This window comes from Aspergillus welwitschiae (assembly GCF_003344945.1).
Source record: "Aspergillus welwitschiae strain CBS 139.54b unplaced genomic scaffold BDQ94scaffold_11, whole genome shotgun sequence".
Taxonomy (NCBI): Eukaryota; Fungi; Ascomycota; class Eurotiomycetes; order Eurotiales; family Aspergillaceae; genus Aspergillus; species Aspergillus welwitschiae.
Window position 1 is genome coordinate 659,092 of NW_020798705.1, and position 19,263 is coordinate 678,354.

The 19,263-nt window shown below is 51.4% G+C and overlaps 8 protein-coding genes across 8 annotated transcripts; 3 read left to right on the plus strand and 5 right to left on the minus strand.

Moving 5' to 3' along the window:
* The first annotated feature begins 840 nt into the window (after window positions 1-840).
* BDQ94DRAFT_16292 (IGBP1/TAP42 family protein) lies at window positions 841-2,267 on the plus strand. Its single transcript, XM_026769634.1, has 3 exons — window positions 841-1,149; window positions 1,213-1,489; window positions 1,548-2,267. The coding sequence occupies exons 1-3, from the start codon at window positions 938-940 to the stop codon at window positions 2,127-2,129; spliced, it is 1,071 nt and encodes a 356-aa protein (XP_026627895.1). The 5' UTR covers window positions 841-937; the 3' UTR covers window positions 2,130-2,267.
* BDQ94DRAFT_16295 (porphobilinogen deaminase) lies at window positions 2,268-3,649 on the minus strand. The gene is made up of 2 exons (XM_026769641.1): window positions 3,193-3,649; window positions 2,268-3,127 (listed from the first exon to the last, which is right to left on the minus strand). The coding sequence occupies exons 1-2, from the start codon at window positions 3,473-3,475 to the stop codon at window positions 2,406-2,408; spliced, it is 1,005 nt and encodes a 334-aa protein (XP_026627896.1). The 5' UTR covers window positions 3,476-3,649; the 3' UTR covers window positions 2,268-2,405.
* Window positions 3,650-4,008: 359 nt separating this feature from the next.
* On the plus strand, window positions 4,009-7,373 carry BDQ94DRAFT_16325 (putative LON domain serine protease). Its single transcript, XM_026769702.1, has 3 exons — window positions 4,009-4,714; window positions 4,791-7,029; window positions 7,083-7,373. Exons 1-3 carry the CDS (start codon window positions 4,243-4,245, stop codon window positions 7,165-7,167), a joined length of 2,796 nt encoding a protein of 931 aa, XP_026627897.1. The 5' UTR covers window positions 4,009-4,242; the 3' UTR covers window positions 7,168-7,373.
* BDQ94DRAFT_141056 (mitochondrial 54S ribosomal protein uL23m) lies at window positions 7,365-8,389 on the minus strand. Its single transcript, XM_026765739.1, has 3 exons — window positions 8,225-8,389; window positions 7,836-8,126; window positions 7,365-7,726 (listed from the first exon to the last, which is right to left on the minus strand). The coding sequence occupies exons 1-3, from the start codon at window positions 8,311-8,313 to the stop codon at window positions 7,516-7,518; spliced, it is 591 nt and encodes a 196-aa protein (XP_026627898.1). The 5' UTR covers window positions 8,314-8,389; the 3' UTR covers window positions 7,365-7,515.
* A 237-nt stretch (window positions 8,390-8,626) lies between these two features.
* BDQ94DRAFT_158766 (protein kinase RIO2) lies at window positions 8,627-9,971 on the minus strand (the record flags this gene model as incomplete). Its single annotated transcript, XM_026768998.1, has 3 exons — window positions 8,627-9,627; window positions 9,699-9,843; window positions 9,909-9,971. 3 exons carry the CDS (start codon window positions 9,969-9,971, stop codon window positions 8,627-8,629), a joined length of 1,209 nt encoding a protein of 402 aa, XP_026627899.1.
* Window positions 9,972-10,434: 463 nt separating this feature from the next.
* On the minus strand, window positions 10,435-13,822 carry BDQ94DRAFT_141059 (proteasome regulatory particle base subunit RPN1). The gene is made up of 5 exons (XM_026765740.1): window positions 13,514-13,822; window positions 13,347-13,411; window positions 13,116-13,280; window positions 10,750-13,059; window positions 10,435-10,696 (listed from the first exon to the last, which is right to left on the minus strand). Exons 1-5 carry the CDS (start codon window positions 13,659-13,661, stop codon window positions 10,664-10,666), a joined length of 2,721 nt encoding a protein of 906 aa, XP_026627900.1. The 5' UTR covers window positions 13,662-13,822; the 3' UTR covers window positions 10,435-10,663.
* Window positions 13,823-13,974: 152 nt separating this feature from the next.
* BDQ94DRAFT_141061 (uncharacterized protein) lies at window positions 13,975-16,359 on the minus strand. Its single transcript, XM_026765741.1, has 3 exons — window positions 15,596-16,359; window positions 15,279-15,530; window positions 13,975-15,223 (listed from the first exon to the last, which is right to left on the minus strand). The coding sequence occupies exons 1-3, from the start codon at window positions 16,257-16,259 to the stop codon at window positions 14,067-14,069; spliced, it is 2,073 nt and encodes a 690-aa protein (XP_026627901.1). The 5' UTR covers window positions 16,260-16,359; the 3' UTR covers window positions 13,975-14,066.
* Window positions 16,360-16,707: 348 nt separating this feature from the next.
* BDQ94DRAFT_169189 (mismatch repair ATPase MLH1) lies at window positions 16,708-19,061 on the plus strand (the record flags this gene model as incomplete). Its single annotated transcript, XM_026771234.1, has 4 exons — window positions 16,708-16,803; window positions 16,855-17,034; window positions 17,090-17,356; window positions 17,412-19,061. The coding sequence occupies 4 exons, from the start codon at window positions 16,708-16,710 to the stop codon at window positions 19,059-19,061; spliced, it is 2,193 nt and encodes a 730-aa protein (XP_026627902.1).
* Window positions 19,062-19,263: the final 202 nt, after the last annotated feature.

Consider the following 19,263-nt stretch of genomic DNA (forward strand, 5'->3'; position numbering starts at 1 on the left):
GTCTTCGCGCTCGTCATTGTCGGATTCATCTGATGATCCGTCATCTTCCTGGAGATCCTCAGTCATGGTCACGGCGCACACTTTCATTGTCTCCATGGGTAAATGCTGATCAGGCTTATAAATATCGGAAGTTATCCTCATATCGAAAGCGTGAGCTGATGGCATTGTGGTCTTATCCTACAGTTAGTTTTGAAGAAGACAGATTCGCAATGCTGAATAACAAATCTAAGATGAGATATGGCTTTATCTCTCTGAGTAACCAGTGATTGAAGGTATGATCAAGTCAAGAACGATGTGAATGTTTCACTGGGGGCAGTCACTGGCAGCCGGTAGTCGTGTCACAAACGGTGACAAACAGCGGAAGATGGAGACCTGCTATTACTTGAATCTCAGCTAGTTGGTCAGAATTGATCTGTGTGACAGCTATTGGGTGAACGAGCTGGTAGTAGTTGTGGGAGCAATTAAACAAAGACATGATTCATTGAGGTACTGCCATAACAGGACTACTAGTAGAGTCGAGTAGTAATAAGTTCTACGAGTATGTCACTATATATACTTCCAAAAGGGAAGCACCGCGGGGCAAAGTCTGTATACGCGGGGCAACCCATGCATGGTTTCTGCCGGAGATTGCAGTGTAAAACTACGTTTTTCCCCTGGTTCCAGTACAGATTTCTCAAAACAGTATAATACAACCCAGTCGTTTCGAGGTAAATCTGCTTCTGACATTCAGAGATCAACCATGCTTGATGGTGTGTACATATCACATGACTTGAATCATACCGTGCTTAGCTTAGTGAGGTGGATACTGGGCAGTAATTCATGTAAGAAAGAAACGCCGGTGTATGAAACAGCCCTCATATCTGCCGATCGGCAGTCATTCTCCAGCGATCTTTTGAATTCATACAACATACCCCTCACAATCCCGCGAAGCAGCGCAATGGAGCAGCCGCAAAATCTACGATCCCTCTTTGCGGAAGCGAAAGCTGAAAAGTCTGCTTTGGAAGCCCGCCCCGACAGCAACACAGATGCGTACCGCAGTGATGTCAACGCAACAATAGCCAAGCTTGAGGAATGCCAGCGGCTAGTGGGCTTGCTGTCTCTGTTCAGCTCGAACGAACCTCTGGAGGACATCTCCACTACAGATATCCAGTATAGCTATGACATACCTAGCTGAGCTGCATGAGAATGCGCTAATTTCTTTCCTACCTCCAGATACCTTACTGTAGAATATCATCTCGCAGACCTTCTCCAAAGAACCTACAGCTCGGACCGCGAAGCTCTCCTCCGACGTGCGCTTGGGCAATATGAACGCTTCCTCGCCCGACTAGACGATTACGACGTCCTCAACGAAAAAGACAAGAAGCTTTATGAGCGTTACACCTCTAACCCCTCCTCTTTTTCCCTGACTACAACCAATGATGCTGCGACCCGCCGAGAAGTGAAGATAAACCGATTCAGGGAGGAGAAGGAGCTGAAGCAGAAACTAGAGGTTGGATAGGCTTTGCTCACTCTCTACTAATGGGCGATCTAACTTACACTATCTCAAGTATTTTGCGAATAACCAAAACCGGCTACAAAGCGACGATGAGGACGTCCGGAAACTCTACATCGCCGAGATCAACCTCTACATCCACCAATCGTTCCAGTCCTTGGATCTGCTGTCGCAAGAACTGACCATGCTGTCAATCATCCGCAATGCCGCACCAAATCCCGCAGATCCACTGCAGGATGATCCGCGTCGGCGGAATCAGACAAGCGAGTCGAGCTACTCCGAACGGTTGGATCCCCCACTTGCCGAACTGCTCAGAGGAGGGAAGTTCGGACCTATTTTAAGCAAGGAGGGGAAGCCTATGCAGCCCTTCACGTTGCTTGATCGCAGGACGCAGCTTCAGCAAGGGGTTTTCCGATCGGGACATAATCTACCCACTATGACGATTGATGAATATCTTGAAGAGGAGAAAAGGAGGGGTAATGTCATCGAAGGCGGGGGAGAGAAGTCAGGCATGAAGCCTGAGGTTGACGAAGATGATATGGATTTGGCTGATGAAGAAACAATGAAGGCCAGAGCTTGGGATGAATATAAAGAGGCGAATCCAAGAGGCTCTGGCAATACCTTGAATCGGGGTTGATATGTATGAAACTTATATATATACCTCTAACTGCTGTTTGGCCATCTTATATTGGCCGGTGTGATACGAGCACCAAATGATAGAATACTGCGCAACCGGTCGTGAATCTCCCAGATAGCCTGTTCAGCAGTGTAAATGACAATAAGTTTCAGCAGACACGTAACACCTTTCTTTTTTCATATGGGGTATCCATCTAAATATGTCCATTGTATCATCATATCTCCCGTGAAGGAGAAGACCAGCATCTCCAGCACATAGTCTTTACAGCCTCTATACCTAAGCAGTCTGCTTGTTGCGCTGGATTTCGTCCAGGATCTTGCCCGCGCCCTTCTCAACCAACGCCTTAGCCACCGTAACACCGAACTCTTCCGCAGCCTGAGGCGAATCAACAGCCCCATCAACCTCAACCTCAGCGCTCTCCTTGCCATCCACACTAACCACAATGGACCGCATCCTCAAAGCACCATTAACCCATTCGGACTCAACACCCAACGGCGCACTGCATCCACCTTCAAGGGTACGCAGGAGGCTCCGCTCTGCCAAGCAAGCAAAAGTGGTCTCCTTGTGGCCGATGTTCTGTAGCATATCCAGCACCTGCTGGTCATCCTTCCGGATCTCAATGCCGAGAGCACCCTGACCGACAGCATAGAGCATTCCTCCGTTCTTCGAATCCAGATAGCTGGTGATACGATCGCCCAGATCCAATCTCAGCAAACCAGCAGCAGCCAGGATGAGGCACGTGAAAGGGCCATCCTCTGCATCTAGCTTCGACAACCGAGTGCCAATGTTACCGCGCACATCCATAACTTTGAGGTGGGGGTAGCGACGGGCGAGTTGGGCGGTCCGACGGATGGATGAAGTGCCGACGACGGAGCCTTCTGGCAGCTCGGCCAGACTTGTGTATGAAAGGCCCTTCTTCATGACCAGGACGTCTCTTGTGTCTTCGCGCTTCATCATAGGGCCGAGGGTGCAGGAGGAGGGGAGAAGAGTCGGCACATCTGTAATGATAGAGATAAGTTAATTTTGTCACTTTGAGCGAGATAAAGAACGAGTGGAAACGCACCCTTGAGAGAGTGTACAATGAAGTCAACCTGGCCAGCGATCAGAAGGTCCTCCAGTTCCTGGGTCCACAGGTTCTTGGTCGTAAAGTCACGGAGCGCAATGGTCGTGTTCTGGTCGCCTGCGGTCTCTCGGGAGTGAATCTTGAATTCATAGTCCGGCCATGTTTGCTTGAGCGCCGCTTGAACCAGGTCTGTTTGAAGCAGAGCAAGCTTGGACTTGCGCGTGCCAATGGTGAAGGTCTTGCGCGATGAGGGGTTGGTGGCGTGGGGCGGGGCAGAAGCCATTGTGACGATGGTTGGTGTATGCAGGAAGCGATTGGATTGATCAGTAGGTAGTGGAGTTGAGATGTATATTGCCTTAGTTCAGACGAAGGATATCGCGAGCGTTAAAGTACTAAGCAGAAAAGTGGGCAGCACGACTCTAAAGCACTGAGGGGAAATGTTTCACGGACAATCTTGACATTTGACGCTGGGTATTTTACTCGGTATTTTGCGTTTGTCATACGACTCGGCCCAGCCCCGGCGGTAATTATACACCCGGGTAATGTTACCGGATGAGGAGACACCGCCTTTCCTGGGGGTCTCGTGCTTCTGGGGCGTGGGTGCCCCAACACGCTGCTTAGCACCGGTCAATTTACTTTTCCTCGGAGTTTCAGTAGAGAAAATACGGAGTAGACTGATCACAATGTCTTCAGGGATTCACAGCCTGCCATGGCATGTTCTGGAAGAGCGGAAGCTGTGCTGCAGAACTCCGGTTTCCGCAGACGGGGGATTGACGTTGCCCCGTGCGAACCTCGGCATCGGCGAGAAGGGCGCTTATCGGATTGGATCTCCTCCCCAGAGTCACGCCTTCATCTATCGACGGGGTTCTGGAACAGTGGAACCTCACCTCTACTAGTTGCCTTATAACCCGACCGCCACGACAGCCCCGTGCGCTGTCTACCTGATCTACCATCGTTCCCCAGACGACACCAACCTTTCATATCACCTCTCATCACCTTTCATCCTGTTATCGCCACTGAGTGTGTGCCTTTGTGTCCTGGCATACCGAGATGGGTTCCAACAGCGGCAGAACAACCAAGCTCCCCTTGGTCCCGCTGCCCAAAGGATCGGTCCTACTTCCTGGCATTACGCTACGTATTCCTGTCTCGAATCGCCCGGATCTCGCCAACTTACTTTCGACAATCGTTGATCGATCAGCCGTGGCGAAGCGCGATGGAACGGCTATCACTTTCGGATGCGTTCCCCTCAGTTCACCGTATCTTAGCAAGGACGGTCAACGACTCATCGACGATGGAAGCTTGGATGAGGACCGGAGAGAGGAGTTTGATATGATTGATGCTGGACAAGCCAGAAAGGAGGATTTGTTTCGACATGGTACCGTTGGTAAAGTGATCGGTATCCAGCGCCGGGCCTATTCGGAGCCGGCTCTTGTGGTCCAGGGTGTCCAGCGGTTCACCATCAGGCGCGTCCTGAAGGAGAGGCCGTTTTTCGAGGCTGAAGCTGTTGTTCATGATGAGAAAGGTCGGTTTTCTTTCATTGCCATGCCCTGTTGTTGCTACTTCTTATTTGGACGATTGCCTAATCTGGTTATTTCTAGAAACAGTCTCCGGCGATGCTGAAACAGTGGAGTTATTTCAACAGCTGCGACAACTTTCTCGCGAGCTCCTGACCTTGCTGCGACTGTCTTCGTTGCTGCCATCTCCGGGAAGCCGCCTGTCCCCACTCATTGCCCGGAAATTCGAGCTGTTCATAACCAAGTCCGATGTCTCCCATGCAGGTAGACTAGCCGATTTCATGGCGGACGTTGCTGACTCCGGCTTTGAAGAGAAGCTTCGCATATTAGCGTCGCTTGACGTCAAAATAAGGCTAGAGAGAGTTGTGGAGATCCTAACTAGGCAATTACAGAGCATTAAGAGCAATGTGAAGGTCACAACAATCACCACCAACAGCTTTCCTAGCTCTGGGTTTGATATCAATCAGATCGATCCCCGTGACCGCGAGATTCTGGCAAGGAAGGCGATGGCTGGTCTCAGCGGACTGACGCCACCCGGGTTGTCAGCCGGTCGAAACAATGACAACGATGACAAGGAATCAAACGAAGTCGATGAGCTGCAGCAGAGACTGCAAGAGGCCCAGCTTAGCCCTGAGGCTAGAAAGGTTGCCGACAAGGAGCTGCGACGTCTTCGTAAAATGAACCCGGCAAATGCTGAGTACGGTGTCTGCCGGACCTACCTCGAGAATATTGCGGATATCCCATGGACTAAGATGACCGAGGACCAGCTTGGACCGGAGACATTGAAGAGAGCCAGAAAACAGCTAGACGATGATCACTACGGTTTGGAGAAGATCAAGAAGAGACTTCTTGAGTACTTGGCCGTGCTCCGACTCAAGCAGTCTACCAACAGAGATGTCGAGCGCCAGATTGAGTCCTTGTCGAAAGAGCTCGAGGCATCCGATGGAGGCGATCTTGAGAAGGAGGTACCTGTTCTGTCCGAGACAGATCGAGTCGCTGTTGAGACAAAGCTGCACATGCTGAAGACTCGCCGCATGGGAGACAAGTCACCCATCCTCCTGCTTGTTGGTCCACCAGGCGTTGGTAAGACCAGCTTGGCACGATCAGTGGCCTCATCGCTCGGTCGCAAGTTTCACAGAATCTCTTTGGGGGGCGTTAGAGACGAGGCTGAAATCCGAGGCCATCGGCGAACCTATGTTGCTGCGATGCCGGGACTAATCGTCAGTGGTCTCAAGAAGGTTGGCGTTGCTAATCCAGTGTTCTTGCTTGACGAGATTGACAAGGTCGGAGGCGCCAATTTCCAAGGGGACCCATCCGCAGCCATGCTTGAGGTGCTGGATCCTGAGCAGAACCATACATTCTCGGATCACTACATCAACATCCCTATTGATCTGAGCAAGGTGCTTTTCATTGCCACTGCCAATTCTTTGGACACTATCCCGGCACCCCTGCTTGACCGGATGGAAACTATCTCTCTGTCTGGCTACACCACGGTTGAGAAGCGACACATTGCCAAGAGACACCTCATTCCCAAGCAAATCAGGGCGAACGGGCTTTCCGATGGTCAGGTTGTTCTGTCTGACGAAGTAATTGACAAAATTATCACGTCTTACACCAGGGAGTCGGGTGTTCGTAACCTAGAGCGTGAGCTTGGCTCGGTCTGTCGGTTCAAGGCTGTCCAGTTTGCGGATGCGGGCGATGCAGGCCGACTTGATGCGTACAACCCCGTGGTGAGCATGGACGAGTTGGAAGAAATATTAGGTATCGAGCGCTTTGACGAAGAAATCGCCGAAAAGCATGGCCGTCCCGGTGTTGTCACTGGACTTGTCGCGTATTCCACTGGAGGTCAAGGCAGCATTCTGTTCATCGAAGTTGCAGACATGCCAGGCAACGGCAGGGTCCAGCTCACCGGAAAGCTGGGAGACGTGCTGAAGGAGAGTGTAGAGGTAGCCTTGACGTGGGTCAAAGCCCATGCGTTCGAGCTTGGGCTGACCGCGGACCCCACCGAGGATATCATGAAGAACCGCAGCCTGCACGTTCACTGCCCGTCCGGAGCCATCCCGAAGGATGGTCCCTCGGCAGGTCTAGCACACACGATGGGTCTGATCTCGCTATTCACCGGCAAAGCGGTGCCTCCCAGTGTTGCAATGACCGGAGAAGTGTCGCTCCGCGGCAAGGTGATGCCTGTTGGTGGCATCAAGGAGAAGCTGATCGGTGCGCTGCGCGCCGGCGTCAAGACTGTTCTCTTGCCCCATCACAACCGCAAGGATGTCAAGGACGTGCCGCAGGAAGTCAGTGAAGGACTCGAGATCGTATATTTAACGTGAGTACTTTAAAATTCCGTTCTTGCTGTTGCATATTGCTAACACTTGACAGGCATATCTGGGAAGCTATCCGACAGGTGTGGCCCGATGCCCACTGGCCTGGTCAGCACACCCACTTCATCGAGAGCCGGCTGTAAGGGCTCTTAATTCATTCACTATATAATCCCAACACGACAGAATGGCCCGTGTAGATAGTACTTCTGCTTTGTTGTTTGTTCTCTTATTGTCCTTCAAAGCGCAGCGACCACTTTCCTTTACAAGCGTTAACATATCCTCTATTCCACACATATTTATGTCAGTTACAACCGAATACTATATTTATTTCACCCTGCTCATCCCAGACACAATGATAGTATTGAACACAAAGTAGGTAATATAATATAATACACGACGACAGCATCAATCACAAACTGTCTAAACCCAGCCAACAAATGATATACCAAACAAACAATTTCTAAACCAGCATATCAACGAGAAAGAGAAAATCACGACTTAACCAACGGCCTCTCATAATGCCCCAACCCCAAAGCCTTCCAAGTCGGCCTCCACGGCTTAGCACCCTCCAACAACTTCTTCGCATCCTCCTTATAGACCTCCCTCTCCTTCTCATCCGCCTTCATCCCCGCATCCGGCTTCTGCTTATCCTGGATCTCCTCCTGGTATTTCTGAGCCTTGAAGAACTGGTCCTTCTCCCATCTGCACACAAACACCCATATAGTCAGCATTGTTTCCACAACCCACCAATCCTTCAACAACAATGACAACAACAACAATATCAAACAGATACATAGAGAGGGTAACATACGGAGCCATATCCGTCGGCGCCTCGGGCCAAACAAATGCCTCCTTCATCTCGACCGTCATCTTCTTCTTAGACTGCGGGCGACGGATCTTTCCATATCCATAGCGACCCAGGGACTTCAACCTCGTCAGTTTCTGCTGTTCGACGAATGAGCGCACGCTGACGACGCCCACGCCGTACAGACGCTGCAGGTAATCGCGCATATCCAGTTTGTTGAAGTTGAGCGGCACGTAGAAGGTGGCGTAGCGGGGGGGAAGGAAGGGCGTGCGGATTAGGGCGATTGTGAAGTCGGGACTATATCAGTGATTTCAGATTGTCAGTCATCTGGTACTTGTTATTGGTAGGGGAATGAATAGAAAAAGGTTTGGTATGGAAAGTATAGGATGGCGTACAGGAAGATCTGCTTCCGTTGGGAGAGAGGCGCCGCGGGGCCGACCCAGTCGGCGGGCTTTTTGGGGAACTTGGAGAATCGTCGGACCATTTTGGGTTAATTGAATGTGTCCGATTAAGGTGTGGAAAGTGGTGACGGGGAGGGAGGGTTGTGATATTCGGAGGGAAGATTGATTTGATATGCCCGGCGGAAAGTTCGTCGGGAGCAAACGTGAAATTGCGCGGTTGGCCGCGTCGGGTGCCGTAGTGAGGTTTGGGTGTGGTTTTTGGTCGGATATTTTGAAAAAGGTCCTGAAGATAATTTAACTGAATGGGATTTGAGATTTTGGACAATCTAATATTTGGCTGAATGAGAAATATTTTATATTCGTCATGGTCATTACTATCATTTACTGGTGTGCTGCCTACTGCCCGTCTGATACTTGCAGGTTCCCAAGTCGCCGGGCACTCTCGTCCACCTCCTGCGATTGTTCGCGATCATCCTCCTCCCCTTCAGAGCCGGAGCCTTCTTCCTCTTCCTCTTCCTCCTCTTCGTCACTTTCCTTGTCTTCGTCGTTGTCGCCATTGGCGCCAACCTCCTTCATATAATTCTCCAGCTCGCGCGCCATCTTCCTCGAGAATCCTGACGCCTCAACTTCCACATCTAACCGCTTCCCGGGGTTCTGGATGAGCTGCTTCCTCGCATCCTTGAAGAAAGGGCCGGGAGAATCACTGGTGAAGTGAAACTTGCGCTGGAAGTAGCGCTTGATACAGTTGACATCACGGTCAAAGTACATCTCCGCATTGGGGTGGTCGATCGACACCATCTGCGGGAAATCAATCATGACTGGCACCAGCCGGATATTCTCGTCATCCTCGTCACCCTCACGGCCCTTCCCCTTGGCATCCGGGTCCTCCTCTTCCTTGATAAGAATGTTGAACTCGTTGAAGTCACCGTGAATCAGACCAAACCGCGCCAGCTGCACGATCATATCCATCAGCTCCGAATACAGTGATGCGGGGTTGGCGACCTTGGAGATCTGTCGTAGCGGAAACGCATCGATCAAGCTCATGACGATTGTGTGGCGGTTCTGGGCAATAGGCTCGGGGACTGAAAAGCCATTCTCTCGGAGGGCTTTCATAAATGCATATTCCTTCATCGCGGCAAGGCGCGACATGTACATCCACGAGCCTGTGCTACGGTGTCGGAGGTAGTCGCGGTTTGTCTTGACGGTGCGGAAAGAGATACGACCGAGACGGTGGATCTTCAGAATGCGCTGTGTTCCCTCGTGGCTGGCGACGACGATAATGTCGGATTCCTTGCCAACGCCAATCTGGTTGCCGACAGAGTAAATGCACTTTTGCTTCTGGTGGGCGTTGAGGGCGAGGTAGTCGAGACCTCCGTAGGTGAGACGATATCCATCATCTAACAAGCACATGTCAGTAAATGATTCGCCTATACTCAATTCCGTATAGCAGCAAAGGCGACAACCGTACATTTCGCATTCTTGACCTTAGCGATCAGGTTGGTCTTGGCGAGGTTGGAGATAGACCGGTGCACTCCGCTACCACCGCGGAGGCCAGCAATCTGCGCGATCAAAGGCGTGGGTACGACCTCATGATTTCTGCTTCCGGTTTCAACCTGCGACACAATTCTGTTAGCTGTCAGACAGCACGCTGCGACCAGAGGGCGGGGGAGGGGCATACCGCGGAGAGCACGCGGAAGTCCTCAGACGTGAGGTAGCGGATCGCTTTCGGATCGAGCTTCATGATGTAGTGTATTCGATGCCGTAATCAGCTCACAAAATAAGCTACGGACTGCGTATAGCGTGGAGCGTGAGTCTGCGCTGTCGATGAAGGCGTCGACCACTGCATTGATGCGCGGAAAAGTCAAGATGCCGCTGCCCTATGCCCTAGTTTCCTATTTTGGAGGCCTCCAAGGTCCTACAGAGAATATAGTCCAGGATAGCTAGATGTTCAACGAATATACCGAACCTAGAATAAGAGAAGTGTAACAAATCCCCATATTAGTGATGGATAGTAGAACCGATGATCTGCCTGATGCATGAATTCTGAAGTCGCTCATCGCTTTCTGATTCGCGTGTACTAGTACTGCAGGAGTCTAGCGCTACAGAACATAGTATTATATATATCTACGGACGGTGTCAAGGAACAACGCTTGAATCACTCTATGATATAGTGTAATAGTACTACTAGTTATCATTAACCTTATCGGCGAAAGAACCTATTTCAATTGAGGTTTCTCAGACATATATAAGCCTAGAAATCATACTAGCAATGATCACCCGTGCCACATCCACCAGTTCTAATTGATAGATCGAACATAATGACAATCGGTGCCTGCTATTTTCCAATTCGTGCTGATTACATGAAATCACAGTACCTGAGCAATATGCCCCTTGCTCAGCTCACCCACAAAGTCGTGTCACGTCGAAGGACCCTTAGACCGAGTCGGAACTTTCCCAGTTGGGGTTCTGTCATAGCATTAGCATTATGCTTCATCATATTAGTAGTACGGAAGATTTACCTTGCGCAAGATGACCAGACCCTCCAGGGTGCTGCTAAGAGGAATGTACTGCTCGTCTTCGAGCTCTGCACGTTCGCCATAGGCCAGCAGCACCGGCGTGCTCTGTGTTTGCCAGCCGGTGATGGTCTTGGGGCGACCCGCCTGGCCAACAACGTCCACAGCCTGACCGACCCGGACATTGACGGTGAGAGGCTGCAGGTCTTCGTCGAGCGTGACAAGGAAGCGTGGGTACATGGCGGTGATGAGGAAGTAGAGGAGGTAGTGGTGTTCGGCGAGGACGAATTGCTTGGCATCGATCATGGACACCAGGACGGTGAGCAGGCCTGCGGCTGATACGCGCGAGAGGACCTGGCGGTCTGTGTGGAAGGGGTTCAGGGTCATTGTACCCTTGCCCATGTGCAAGAGACCTTGGGCAATGCGGACCATGAACAAAGTGTTCTGGTCGCGGTGGTAATAACTGGCCAGCTGCCTAAGCAGCTGTGCCAGACGGGCGTTCTTAGTACCAGCACCGCAAAGACCCATGGCAAAAATGGCGTTGATTGCGACATCGTTGTCGGTATCGTGACTGTACCGGGACAGGGTGTCATAAACCTTCATCTGAGGGTTGCTGGGTGTGATCAACCCCATAGCAAGGGGAACAGCCTTGCGGATGTTGCTGGCGCCGTAGTGCATTAGGTGGCCGAACTGCCGCAAGATCATATCCTGTCCGACCTCCTCACCCATAGCAATAAGTGACAGACCCAGAACAGCATACGACTGGACAAGCTCATCACCCTTGTTTTCCTCGGTCTCATCAATGATATCATTGCAGATGTGAAGGAGCTCCTGCAGTTTCAGGACGGTGCCAGTACCCGCCCAGGCGCAGACCGAAGCGAGGACTGAAGTCGGCTTGGCCATAGGGTGATCGACCGCCTTCAGGATGTCAAGGATGACGTCGACCTCCTCCTGACGACCGAAGTACAGGAGCGCCAGACCCAGGGCCATGAAGCGAGTCCACTTATCCTTGAGGTGCTTCTGCCGCTCTTCGTCCATCAGTGTGGTGGCAATGGCCTCACTGACCTGGTGGTTAGAAGATCCCACAAAGATAAGACCCAGGGATACAGCTGCCATGGCAGACAGCTGCATGTCCAAGGACCCATCCTCAACAATGGGGAGTAGGACCTCAAGCAACTCCTCCTTGTTTGATCCGGCATAAGCCAGACCAAGACCCATGATAGAAGCAACTCTCATGGGCACACTCTTGGCCTCGAGATTGTCGGGGTCACTGAGAAGAGCCAGAGCAGGGTCGGAGTCTATGCGCACTCCAGAGTTGAGGATACCGATAGAAAGCAATGCACCAGCCTTGATCTGATCCTCCGAGGCATAGGTATACCTGTCGATCTTATCCAGACCAATCTCGACATCCCTGTGCAGAAGCATACCCATCGAAGCCGTTGTCGACAGCATGCCGTCATCCTTTGTCTTCCAGACCCAGGGGCCCTTGTCACCCTCCACAAGCATCATCTTATCGTTGCCATACCCAGCGTTGGCGAATGCGTTGACGAAGGCACTGGCAAGATTGTGCCTGGCGGAGTCGACATTCGTAAGGCCAGCACCGCGGCTGCTCTCGAGGTGCGTCTTGTAGATGTCTTCCGGCATCTGGGGATCAAGGATGTTGAGCTCCTTTCCAAGAGACTTGAAGTGCTTGGGGATGGAGGTGTTGTTCAAGCAGTCCATGAAGGACTGGTCTTCCTCTTCCTCAGGCAGGTCAAGCCATATTTGTTGCCTGGAAACAAGGAACGCCATCTGCTTCTTGAGGGACCTGTCCGAAGTGGCATTGAGATCGCTCTTAATGAGGTCAATGTCGTTCAGACGGATAGCAAGAACAATGGCCTTGGTGAGCTCCTTGTAGCGGACATAGATCTCATGGGCGGTGCGAAGGAATTGCTGGTCTTCGGGGTATGTGAGGAGATTGACCATGCTGACCATGTACAAGCAGACCCTTGCGTATGTGTTTTCGTCCAAAAAGCGCGGGATCTCCTCGATGATCTCAAGCTCACTGAGAAGGTCGACGGCATCGGCTTCGGCGTTGTGGCTCAGGAAGTACGGAACAAGAGACAGCGACAGATCAATCAAGTCCTGTACATCCTTTTCAGCATTCAGCCTGTTTTGGTACTCTTGACCGATTTCCAGCGCCAGGTGTCTGATGTATTCGTGGCCCCAAGAACCGAGGTCTTCGGACTTGGTGAGAAGGCGGTACTTTAGGGTCTCGAGCTTCTCCTCATCTCCGTAGGTCATGCCAAGAACTGAGAGCATATCGGCCAGCGAGTCCTAGAGAGACATGCATGGTTAGGTTGATAGAAGGGTCTGCATGACGGGCAACGAACCTTAACCGGGCCAACTGCCCACTTGTCATAGAGCTCTGTGAGCTCATCATAATGCGGTCTTAGAAATTTCAAAGGCTTGGGAACGGCAGTCATAGAAGATGTCGAGGTCTTGATGAAGTTCTTAATTGCGTCCAAGGCAGGGGCGTACAACGAGGTATCGGGCTCCTAGATGGCAGGTTGAGAGTTAACGTCATCGCTCGGGACCCCAACAGAACAGCTTCATCCCCGTACCTTTAACCTCTCCACGAGCATTTCCAGCTCATTCTTCAGCTGCTGATCCTCTTCACTGAGCTCTTCTGTATAAACCAGCATGTTAGCGCCTCGGTCAGAGCACAGCATTAGCTGATGTCAGGTGCGGCATCGGGAGGTCCTCGGCCTGACTCGACATGTCCACCTACCCTCTTTCGACTCGTCATCCTTCTGCTTGCCATCGGCTTGTGGCTTCTCATCAGCCGCTGTCTTCTTTCCTCCAGACAACTCCTTGATATCGTCAACCTTGCCCTTGCCCTTGTCGGCGGGAGCTGACCGCTCGCCGTCTTGCGCCATCTCTGACGGTTATATGGCGAGTAGTCGGGATGTGTTCGGGGACGCGGGTAGACGGGATATTTGGAAAACGCGAGTGATGAGGGTGAGAGTGGGAGCTTTGACGCGATAAGCCTCCTCACTCTAAGCGATGAAGTTGGGATTGGGTTATAAGCTTGTTGATGGGAAGCAGAGAGAGCTCGCTCTTCGTCGCCGCTCGGGCGTTGCGCTCCTGTGGAGCTCCCACCGCTTATGTAAGACAGCGCCCGCCAAGAGATTAACTACTGCAATTTCAGCCTTAAGGCATCTATTGGAATGTTCTACCAGAGTAGTGATAACGGCATAACTTGATTTTTGAACAAAGTTACATAGGGTATGAGCCGCAGCTTCTTATAGCCCCAGATCATGCCTCCTTACATGCAGAAAAATTCATCCGCTCAAACAAAATAAGCCCCCTGAACCCGTTTGGCTGCTGAGGCTTTCATCGGAACATCCCCCATACCGAGTACGGAACCATTCCCTGTACTCATCGAGGCCCCGGCTATAAGCATAGCCAGAAAGCTTTTCACCGGTGTAGGATAGTAGTGGCAAGTAATCAATGCTAGGCAGCTTGAAGGAAAATCGTTCAAGAAGCGGCATTACTGTTGAGGCTCGACTCAGTGGCTTCTCAACGACACCGAGCCCCTGCGCAGGACCTGGTGTAAGCGGCTTTGAGGGATCTGTTATCGCTTCTGGTGACGGTTCGGTGACCTGAGGCTGATCATCCTCGACGAACTCTTCGGGGACGTGGTATAGTTCGTTGTGCACCGTAGCAAGGGTAAAACTCCCCTTGGCAGGAAATGTCGGGTAAAGCATGTAATACCCTCTGCCTCGGATAAATTCAAGGAGGTACTCCATCACGGCGGGGTATTTCTTCGATATGAGCTTCTCCTGCGGTGATTGCTGCCCCATAATTTCCTGGACAATGAACCGATTCGATAAGAACTCGTGAAATTCGGCCCACTTATCGCCGAAATATAGAGCTGCATTACTGTTGGGGGCCTGCCAAAGAAATAGAGGCAATGATTCCCCATCGCCCGGGCTGGAGACATGGTTGCTGTCAGCTTCTGGTGGTTCGAATGGTTCGCCGTCAGTCACATGAGAAGAGGGAAGCTCAAGCGAGATGCCAATAAGCTTGGTAGACAGCTGTTTGGTGCGGGAATGCTTGTATTTTAGCATGGTATACATCAAGTAATGATAAAATGATGGGGCTAGCTCCGTCTGTGGAGAGAGCACAAGCACATGGGACACAGCTGGGTCCCTAGGATAGAAGGCCTCAACAGTCTTCAAGGAGGCTTCGGCGGAGTTCATGTCATGTGGCTGGATTCGACGGCGGAGAGTGACCTTTCCAGAAGAGTGAGGAGGCCATTTTATAGACTTAATGTAGCGAAGGAGCTCTGGGTCTACTTGAGGGGGCAATTCAATGGTCAAGCTAGGTGTCCCGCCGAGATAGTCCGCATTTTGCAACGTCCGGATTAACCTGATCAGGGAACCCGAGGACTCAGAAGGAGCATGGACGAGAAATTCAATTTGGACGTTATTCCAGGCTGTGAAGACATTAGCACAGAGCTAGACATTAACCGACAAAATTTCGAAGGTTACCTTGAAGGGCGCCACTGTCCAGGGTAGACATCCACATGAGATCCCTTGCTGCGCTAGGGAGAGAGACATGAGGTACACCTGATTCATCTGTCCAGCCTTGAACGCCGCGCCAGAAGAAGTGCTCTTCCATCGGCTCGCCCTGTGTCAGGATCACTTGCGGAAGGAGGTAGGAGCGAACATAAGTGAGACCCGCCACTACCGCTCTCTCCATACGGGCATCTGTTGACCATTGTGCATAGTCTGGCCTAGCATCTGCAGAACAAATAAATGAGTACCTTGAGGAAGATGATGGTGGATTGACACCTAGCAAAACGTACCATGCCAGTTGACTGGGCAATTCGCATCATCTATACCATTGACCCGCTGAATACCTTCGATTGACACGTCGTCCCTTCCCAGCAGCACCATGTGTACTTCGTTGAGCCTTCTCCCTGCCATTTGACAGGCAAGAGGAAGAAGATCCGACACACTTTCCAAGCTTGCAGCAGCAAAGACAACGGCGTGACTGGTTGGCTTCTGATAGCGCGAGACTTGTCCTTGAAACCGATGTAGTGACTTAGCCAAATAGTAGAAATTGATTTTTCCATTGTAATAGAGCTCATCACTAGGTCTTGCGTCGGCTTCGCTTCGCTCGGGAGGGCCTTGCGGAGGAGCGCCAGATGACGGAGGTTGAAGCTCCTGCTGCTGCTGCGATTGCTGTTGTTGCAGGTGCTCTTGCTGTAACCGAAATGCGGCCTGTCGCGCATGAGCAAATGCAGGGTTGAACCGCTCCGGAGCAGGAGCAAGATCAGTTGGCATATTTTTGAAGAACAGATATAGCAAATATAGAGCCACAATGCCTAACACGAATCGTCGCGGCCGAGGTGGCTTCCATTGTTTTGAGCGCCATGGTTGGGTATGGGTTGTCCGGAGTCGATGGTCATCGTCCTTCTTCCCAAGCTCCTCATCTGCCAAGAATGGCCGTCTGGAGGGCCACATCATTCAAACATAAGAATGGCTGCTCCGTTGGAGCTGAAGCGAGAGATGCAAGCATTGAAGATAGGGGTGGAAGAACAAGGAATGGGATGGGTATGGAATCTTGAGGGGCCACGCGGTGGAGGTTCGACGGTTGCGGGATGAACGCGGCTACTAATCAGTCATGGGCTCTCCGCAGCTTATCTCCGATCCTTCAGCCAGTCTTTCTCCACCGCCTCCAGTCAACATCCATTGCTTCTAGAAGCCTGCCAGGTTAATACATCTAGCTGAGGTCAAGCTATAGCTGAGATCTCATGAGCTAACAAACTTCTCGTCATTTTCGGTGTCACGTGCTTCCAGCGGGTGAATATTAGCTCTATATCAAACTCGTGGCTCAGAACAATTCCTATAGTTGTGCAGAATCTGGAACGGCAACATTTTTGCTGATTCGGTTTGTTTGCTATAAAACCAAACCATGGATCAACAGATGGATTTGGACAATATGGAGCCTCGAGGCACGAAGAGGTCTGCAGAGGACAGTGAGGAGCCACAGAGGCCGAAGAGAATTAAAGTCAGTTCCCACTTCTTGTCGTATTTTCGCTTAGGTATTGACACTACATAGGCCTTAGATCCCGATGTTGTAAACAAAATTGCTGCAGGGGAGATTATCGTGGCTCCTATGCATGCGTTGAAAGAGCTAATCGAGAACGCTGTCGATGCTGGATCGACATCGATCGAGATTTTGGTGAAAGACGGTGGATTGAAGCTCCTGCAGATTACTGACAATGGCCATGGCATCGACGTAAGTAGAGCGAGCAAGATCGTCCAGCGATAAAGTGGCTGATTGTGAGATACAGAGAGATGACCTGCCCATTCTGTGCGAGAGATTCACAACATCCAAGTTAAAGCAGTTCGAAGACCTTTCATCCATAGGCACGTACGGTTTTCGAGGTGAAGCTTTGGCAAGTATTAGCCATATTGCCCATCTGACTGTGACCACAAAAACTGCTGGGTCCAGCTGCGCATGGAGAGCACACTATAGCGATGGAAAGCTTGTTCCCCCTAAACCTGGACAGAGTGCTGCGCCCAAAGCAACCGCGGGACGCGGCGGCACGCAAATAACAGTGAGTGAGATATCAGTTCTATCTTTGAGGCTACAACAGCTCATTTGGCTCCCAGGTAGAGGACCTGTTCTACAATGTACCGACAAGACGTCGGGCTTTCCGATCAGCAAGTGAAGAATATGCCAAAATCCTCGATGTAGTTGGTCGATACTCCGTCCATTGCTCAGGCGTGGCCTTCTCCTGCCGCAAGCATGGTGATTCAGGCGTCAGTGTCTCCACTCCAGCAGCTGCAAATACAATAGACCGAATTCGTCAAATTCATGGCAGTGCAGTCGCCAACGAACTTGTCGAATTCAACATTGAAGATGAAAAGCTGGGGTTTCGCTCATCTGGCTTTGCCACGAACGCAAACTACCATGTCAAAAGAACTACCATACTTCTTTTCATCAACCACCGCTCGGTCGAATCCACAGCCATCAAGCGAGCAGTTGAGCAAACATACTCCAGCTTCCTCCCCAAAGGAGGCCACCCATTTGTCTACATTGACCTCGAAATTGAACCACAACGTGTCGACGTCAACGTACATCCCACAAAGCGCGAAGTGAATTTCCTCAACGAAGACGAAATCATCGAATGCATCTGCAACGAGATCCGCTCCAAGCTGGCCCAAGTAGACTCAAGCCGGACCTTCCTAACCCAAACCCTCCTCCCAGGTGTAACAACAATGGAGCCCGCAAACCGCGACCCTGAAGGCACAGACACCGTACCCAAAACACCATCCACGACCAAAAAGCCATATGAAAACAACCTCGTCCGCACCGACTCCAAAGTCCGCAAAATCACCTCCATGCTCACCCCCGCCACACCACACACGCCCACAGCCTCCCAAGCAGACACGACCGTCCTCGACGAAGGCCTCCAATACGAAACCACCTCCCGCGAACCCCACCGCATCAGCTTCACATCCGTGAAGAACCTCCGCGCCTCCGTACGCAACGCAATGCACAACACCCTAACTGAAACCATCGCCTCCCACACCTACGTTGGTCTCGTCGACGAACGCCGCCGGATCGCGGCCATCCAATCCGGCGTGAAACTCTACCTAATCGACTACGGGATGTTCTGCACCGAATTCTTCTATCAGATCGGCCTTACAGACTTTGCCAACTTCGGAGTCATCAAGCTGTCCCCACCACCCAAACTCATCGACCTTCTCCGAATCGCCGCAGACACCGAACGCAGCCAATCCTCCCAAGAATCAACAACAACAGAAGAAGCCAACGAAATCTTCACCAACGCCCCCGACCTCGTCGCTGAAACCCTCATCGACCGCCGCGAAATGCTAAACGAGTACTTCTCCCTTGACATTTCGCCAGAGGGGGACCTTCTCTCCATCCCCCTCCTCCTGAAAGGCTACCTCCCCAGCCTGGGAAAACTCCCCCGATTCCTCCTCCGACTAGGTCCATATGTCGATTGGGCAAACGAGGAGGAATGCTTCCGCACGTTTCTGCGGGAGCTTGCGGCTTTTTATACCCCTGAACAGTTGCCACCGCCTCCGAACTTGCAGAATGGTAATGAAGCAGAAGGGGAGGGAGAAGGGGAAGATGAGTTTATTACGCAGAGACGGGCGCAAATGGCGCGGATGCTGGAACATGTGGTTTTCCCGGCTCTAAGGGCGCGGATGGTTGCTACGACGCGGCTGCTCCGGGGGGTGGTGGAGGTGGCGGATTTGAAGGGGTTGTATAGGGTATTTGAGCGGTGTTGAATTAGCTGAACAAGCCGATAGTATGTCATTCATGGGTGTGAAAGAGTGTATCTAGTAGTCAGGAGTAATGAGTACGTGACTACATCTGGCTAGCTTGTTGAAGAAAGGTATCAATAATATGATAACTGCTGGATAATTCTGAGACTACTAGTAACTTTGTTCAGTTATACAGATACAGTCTTTAGTAGTTAACCATGACAAA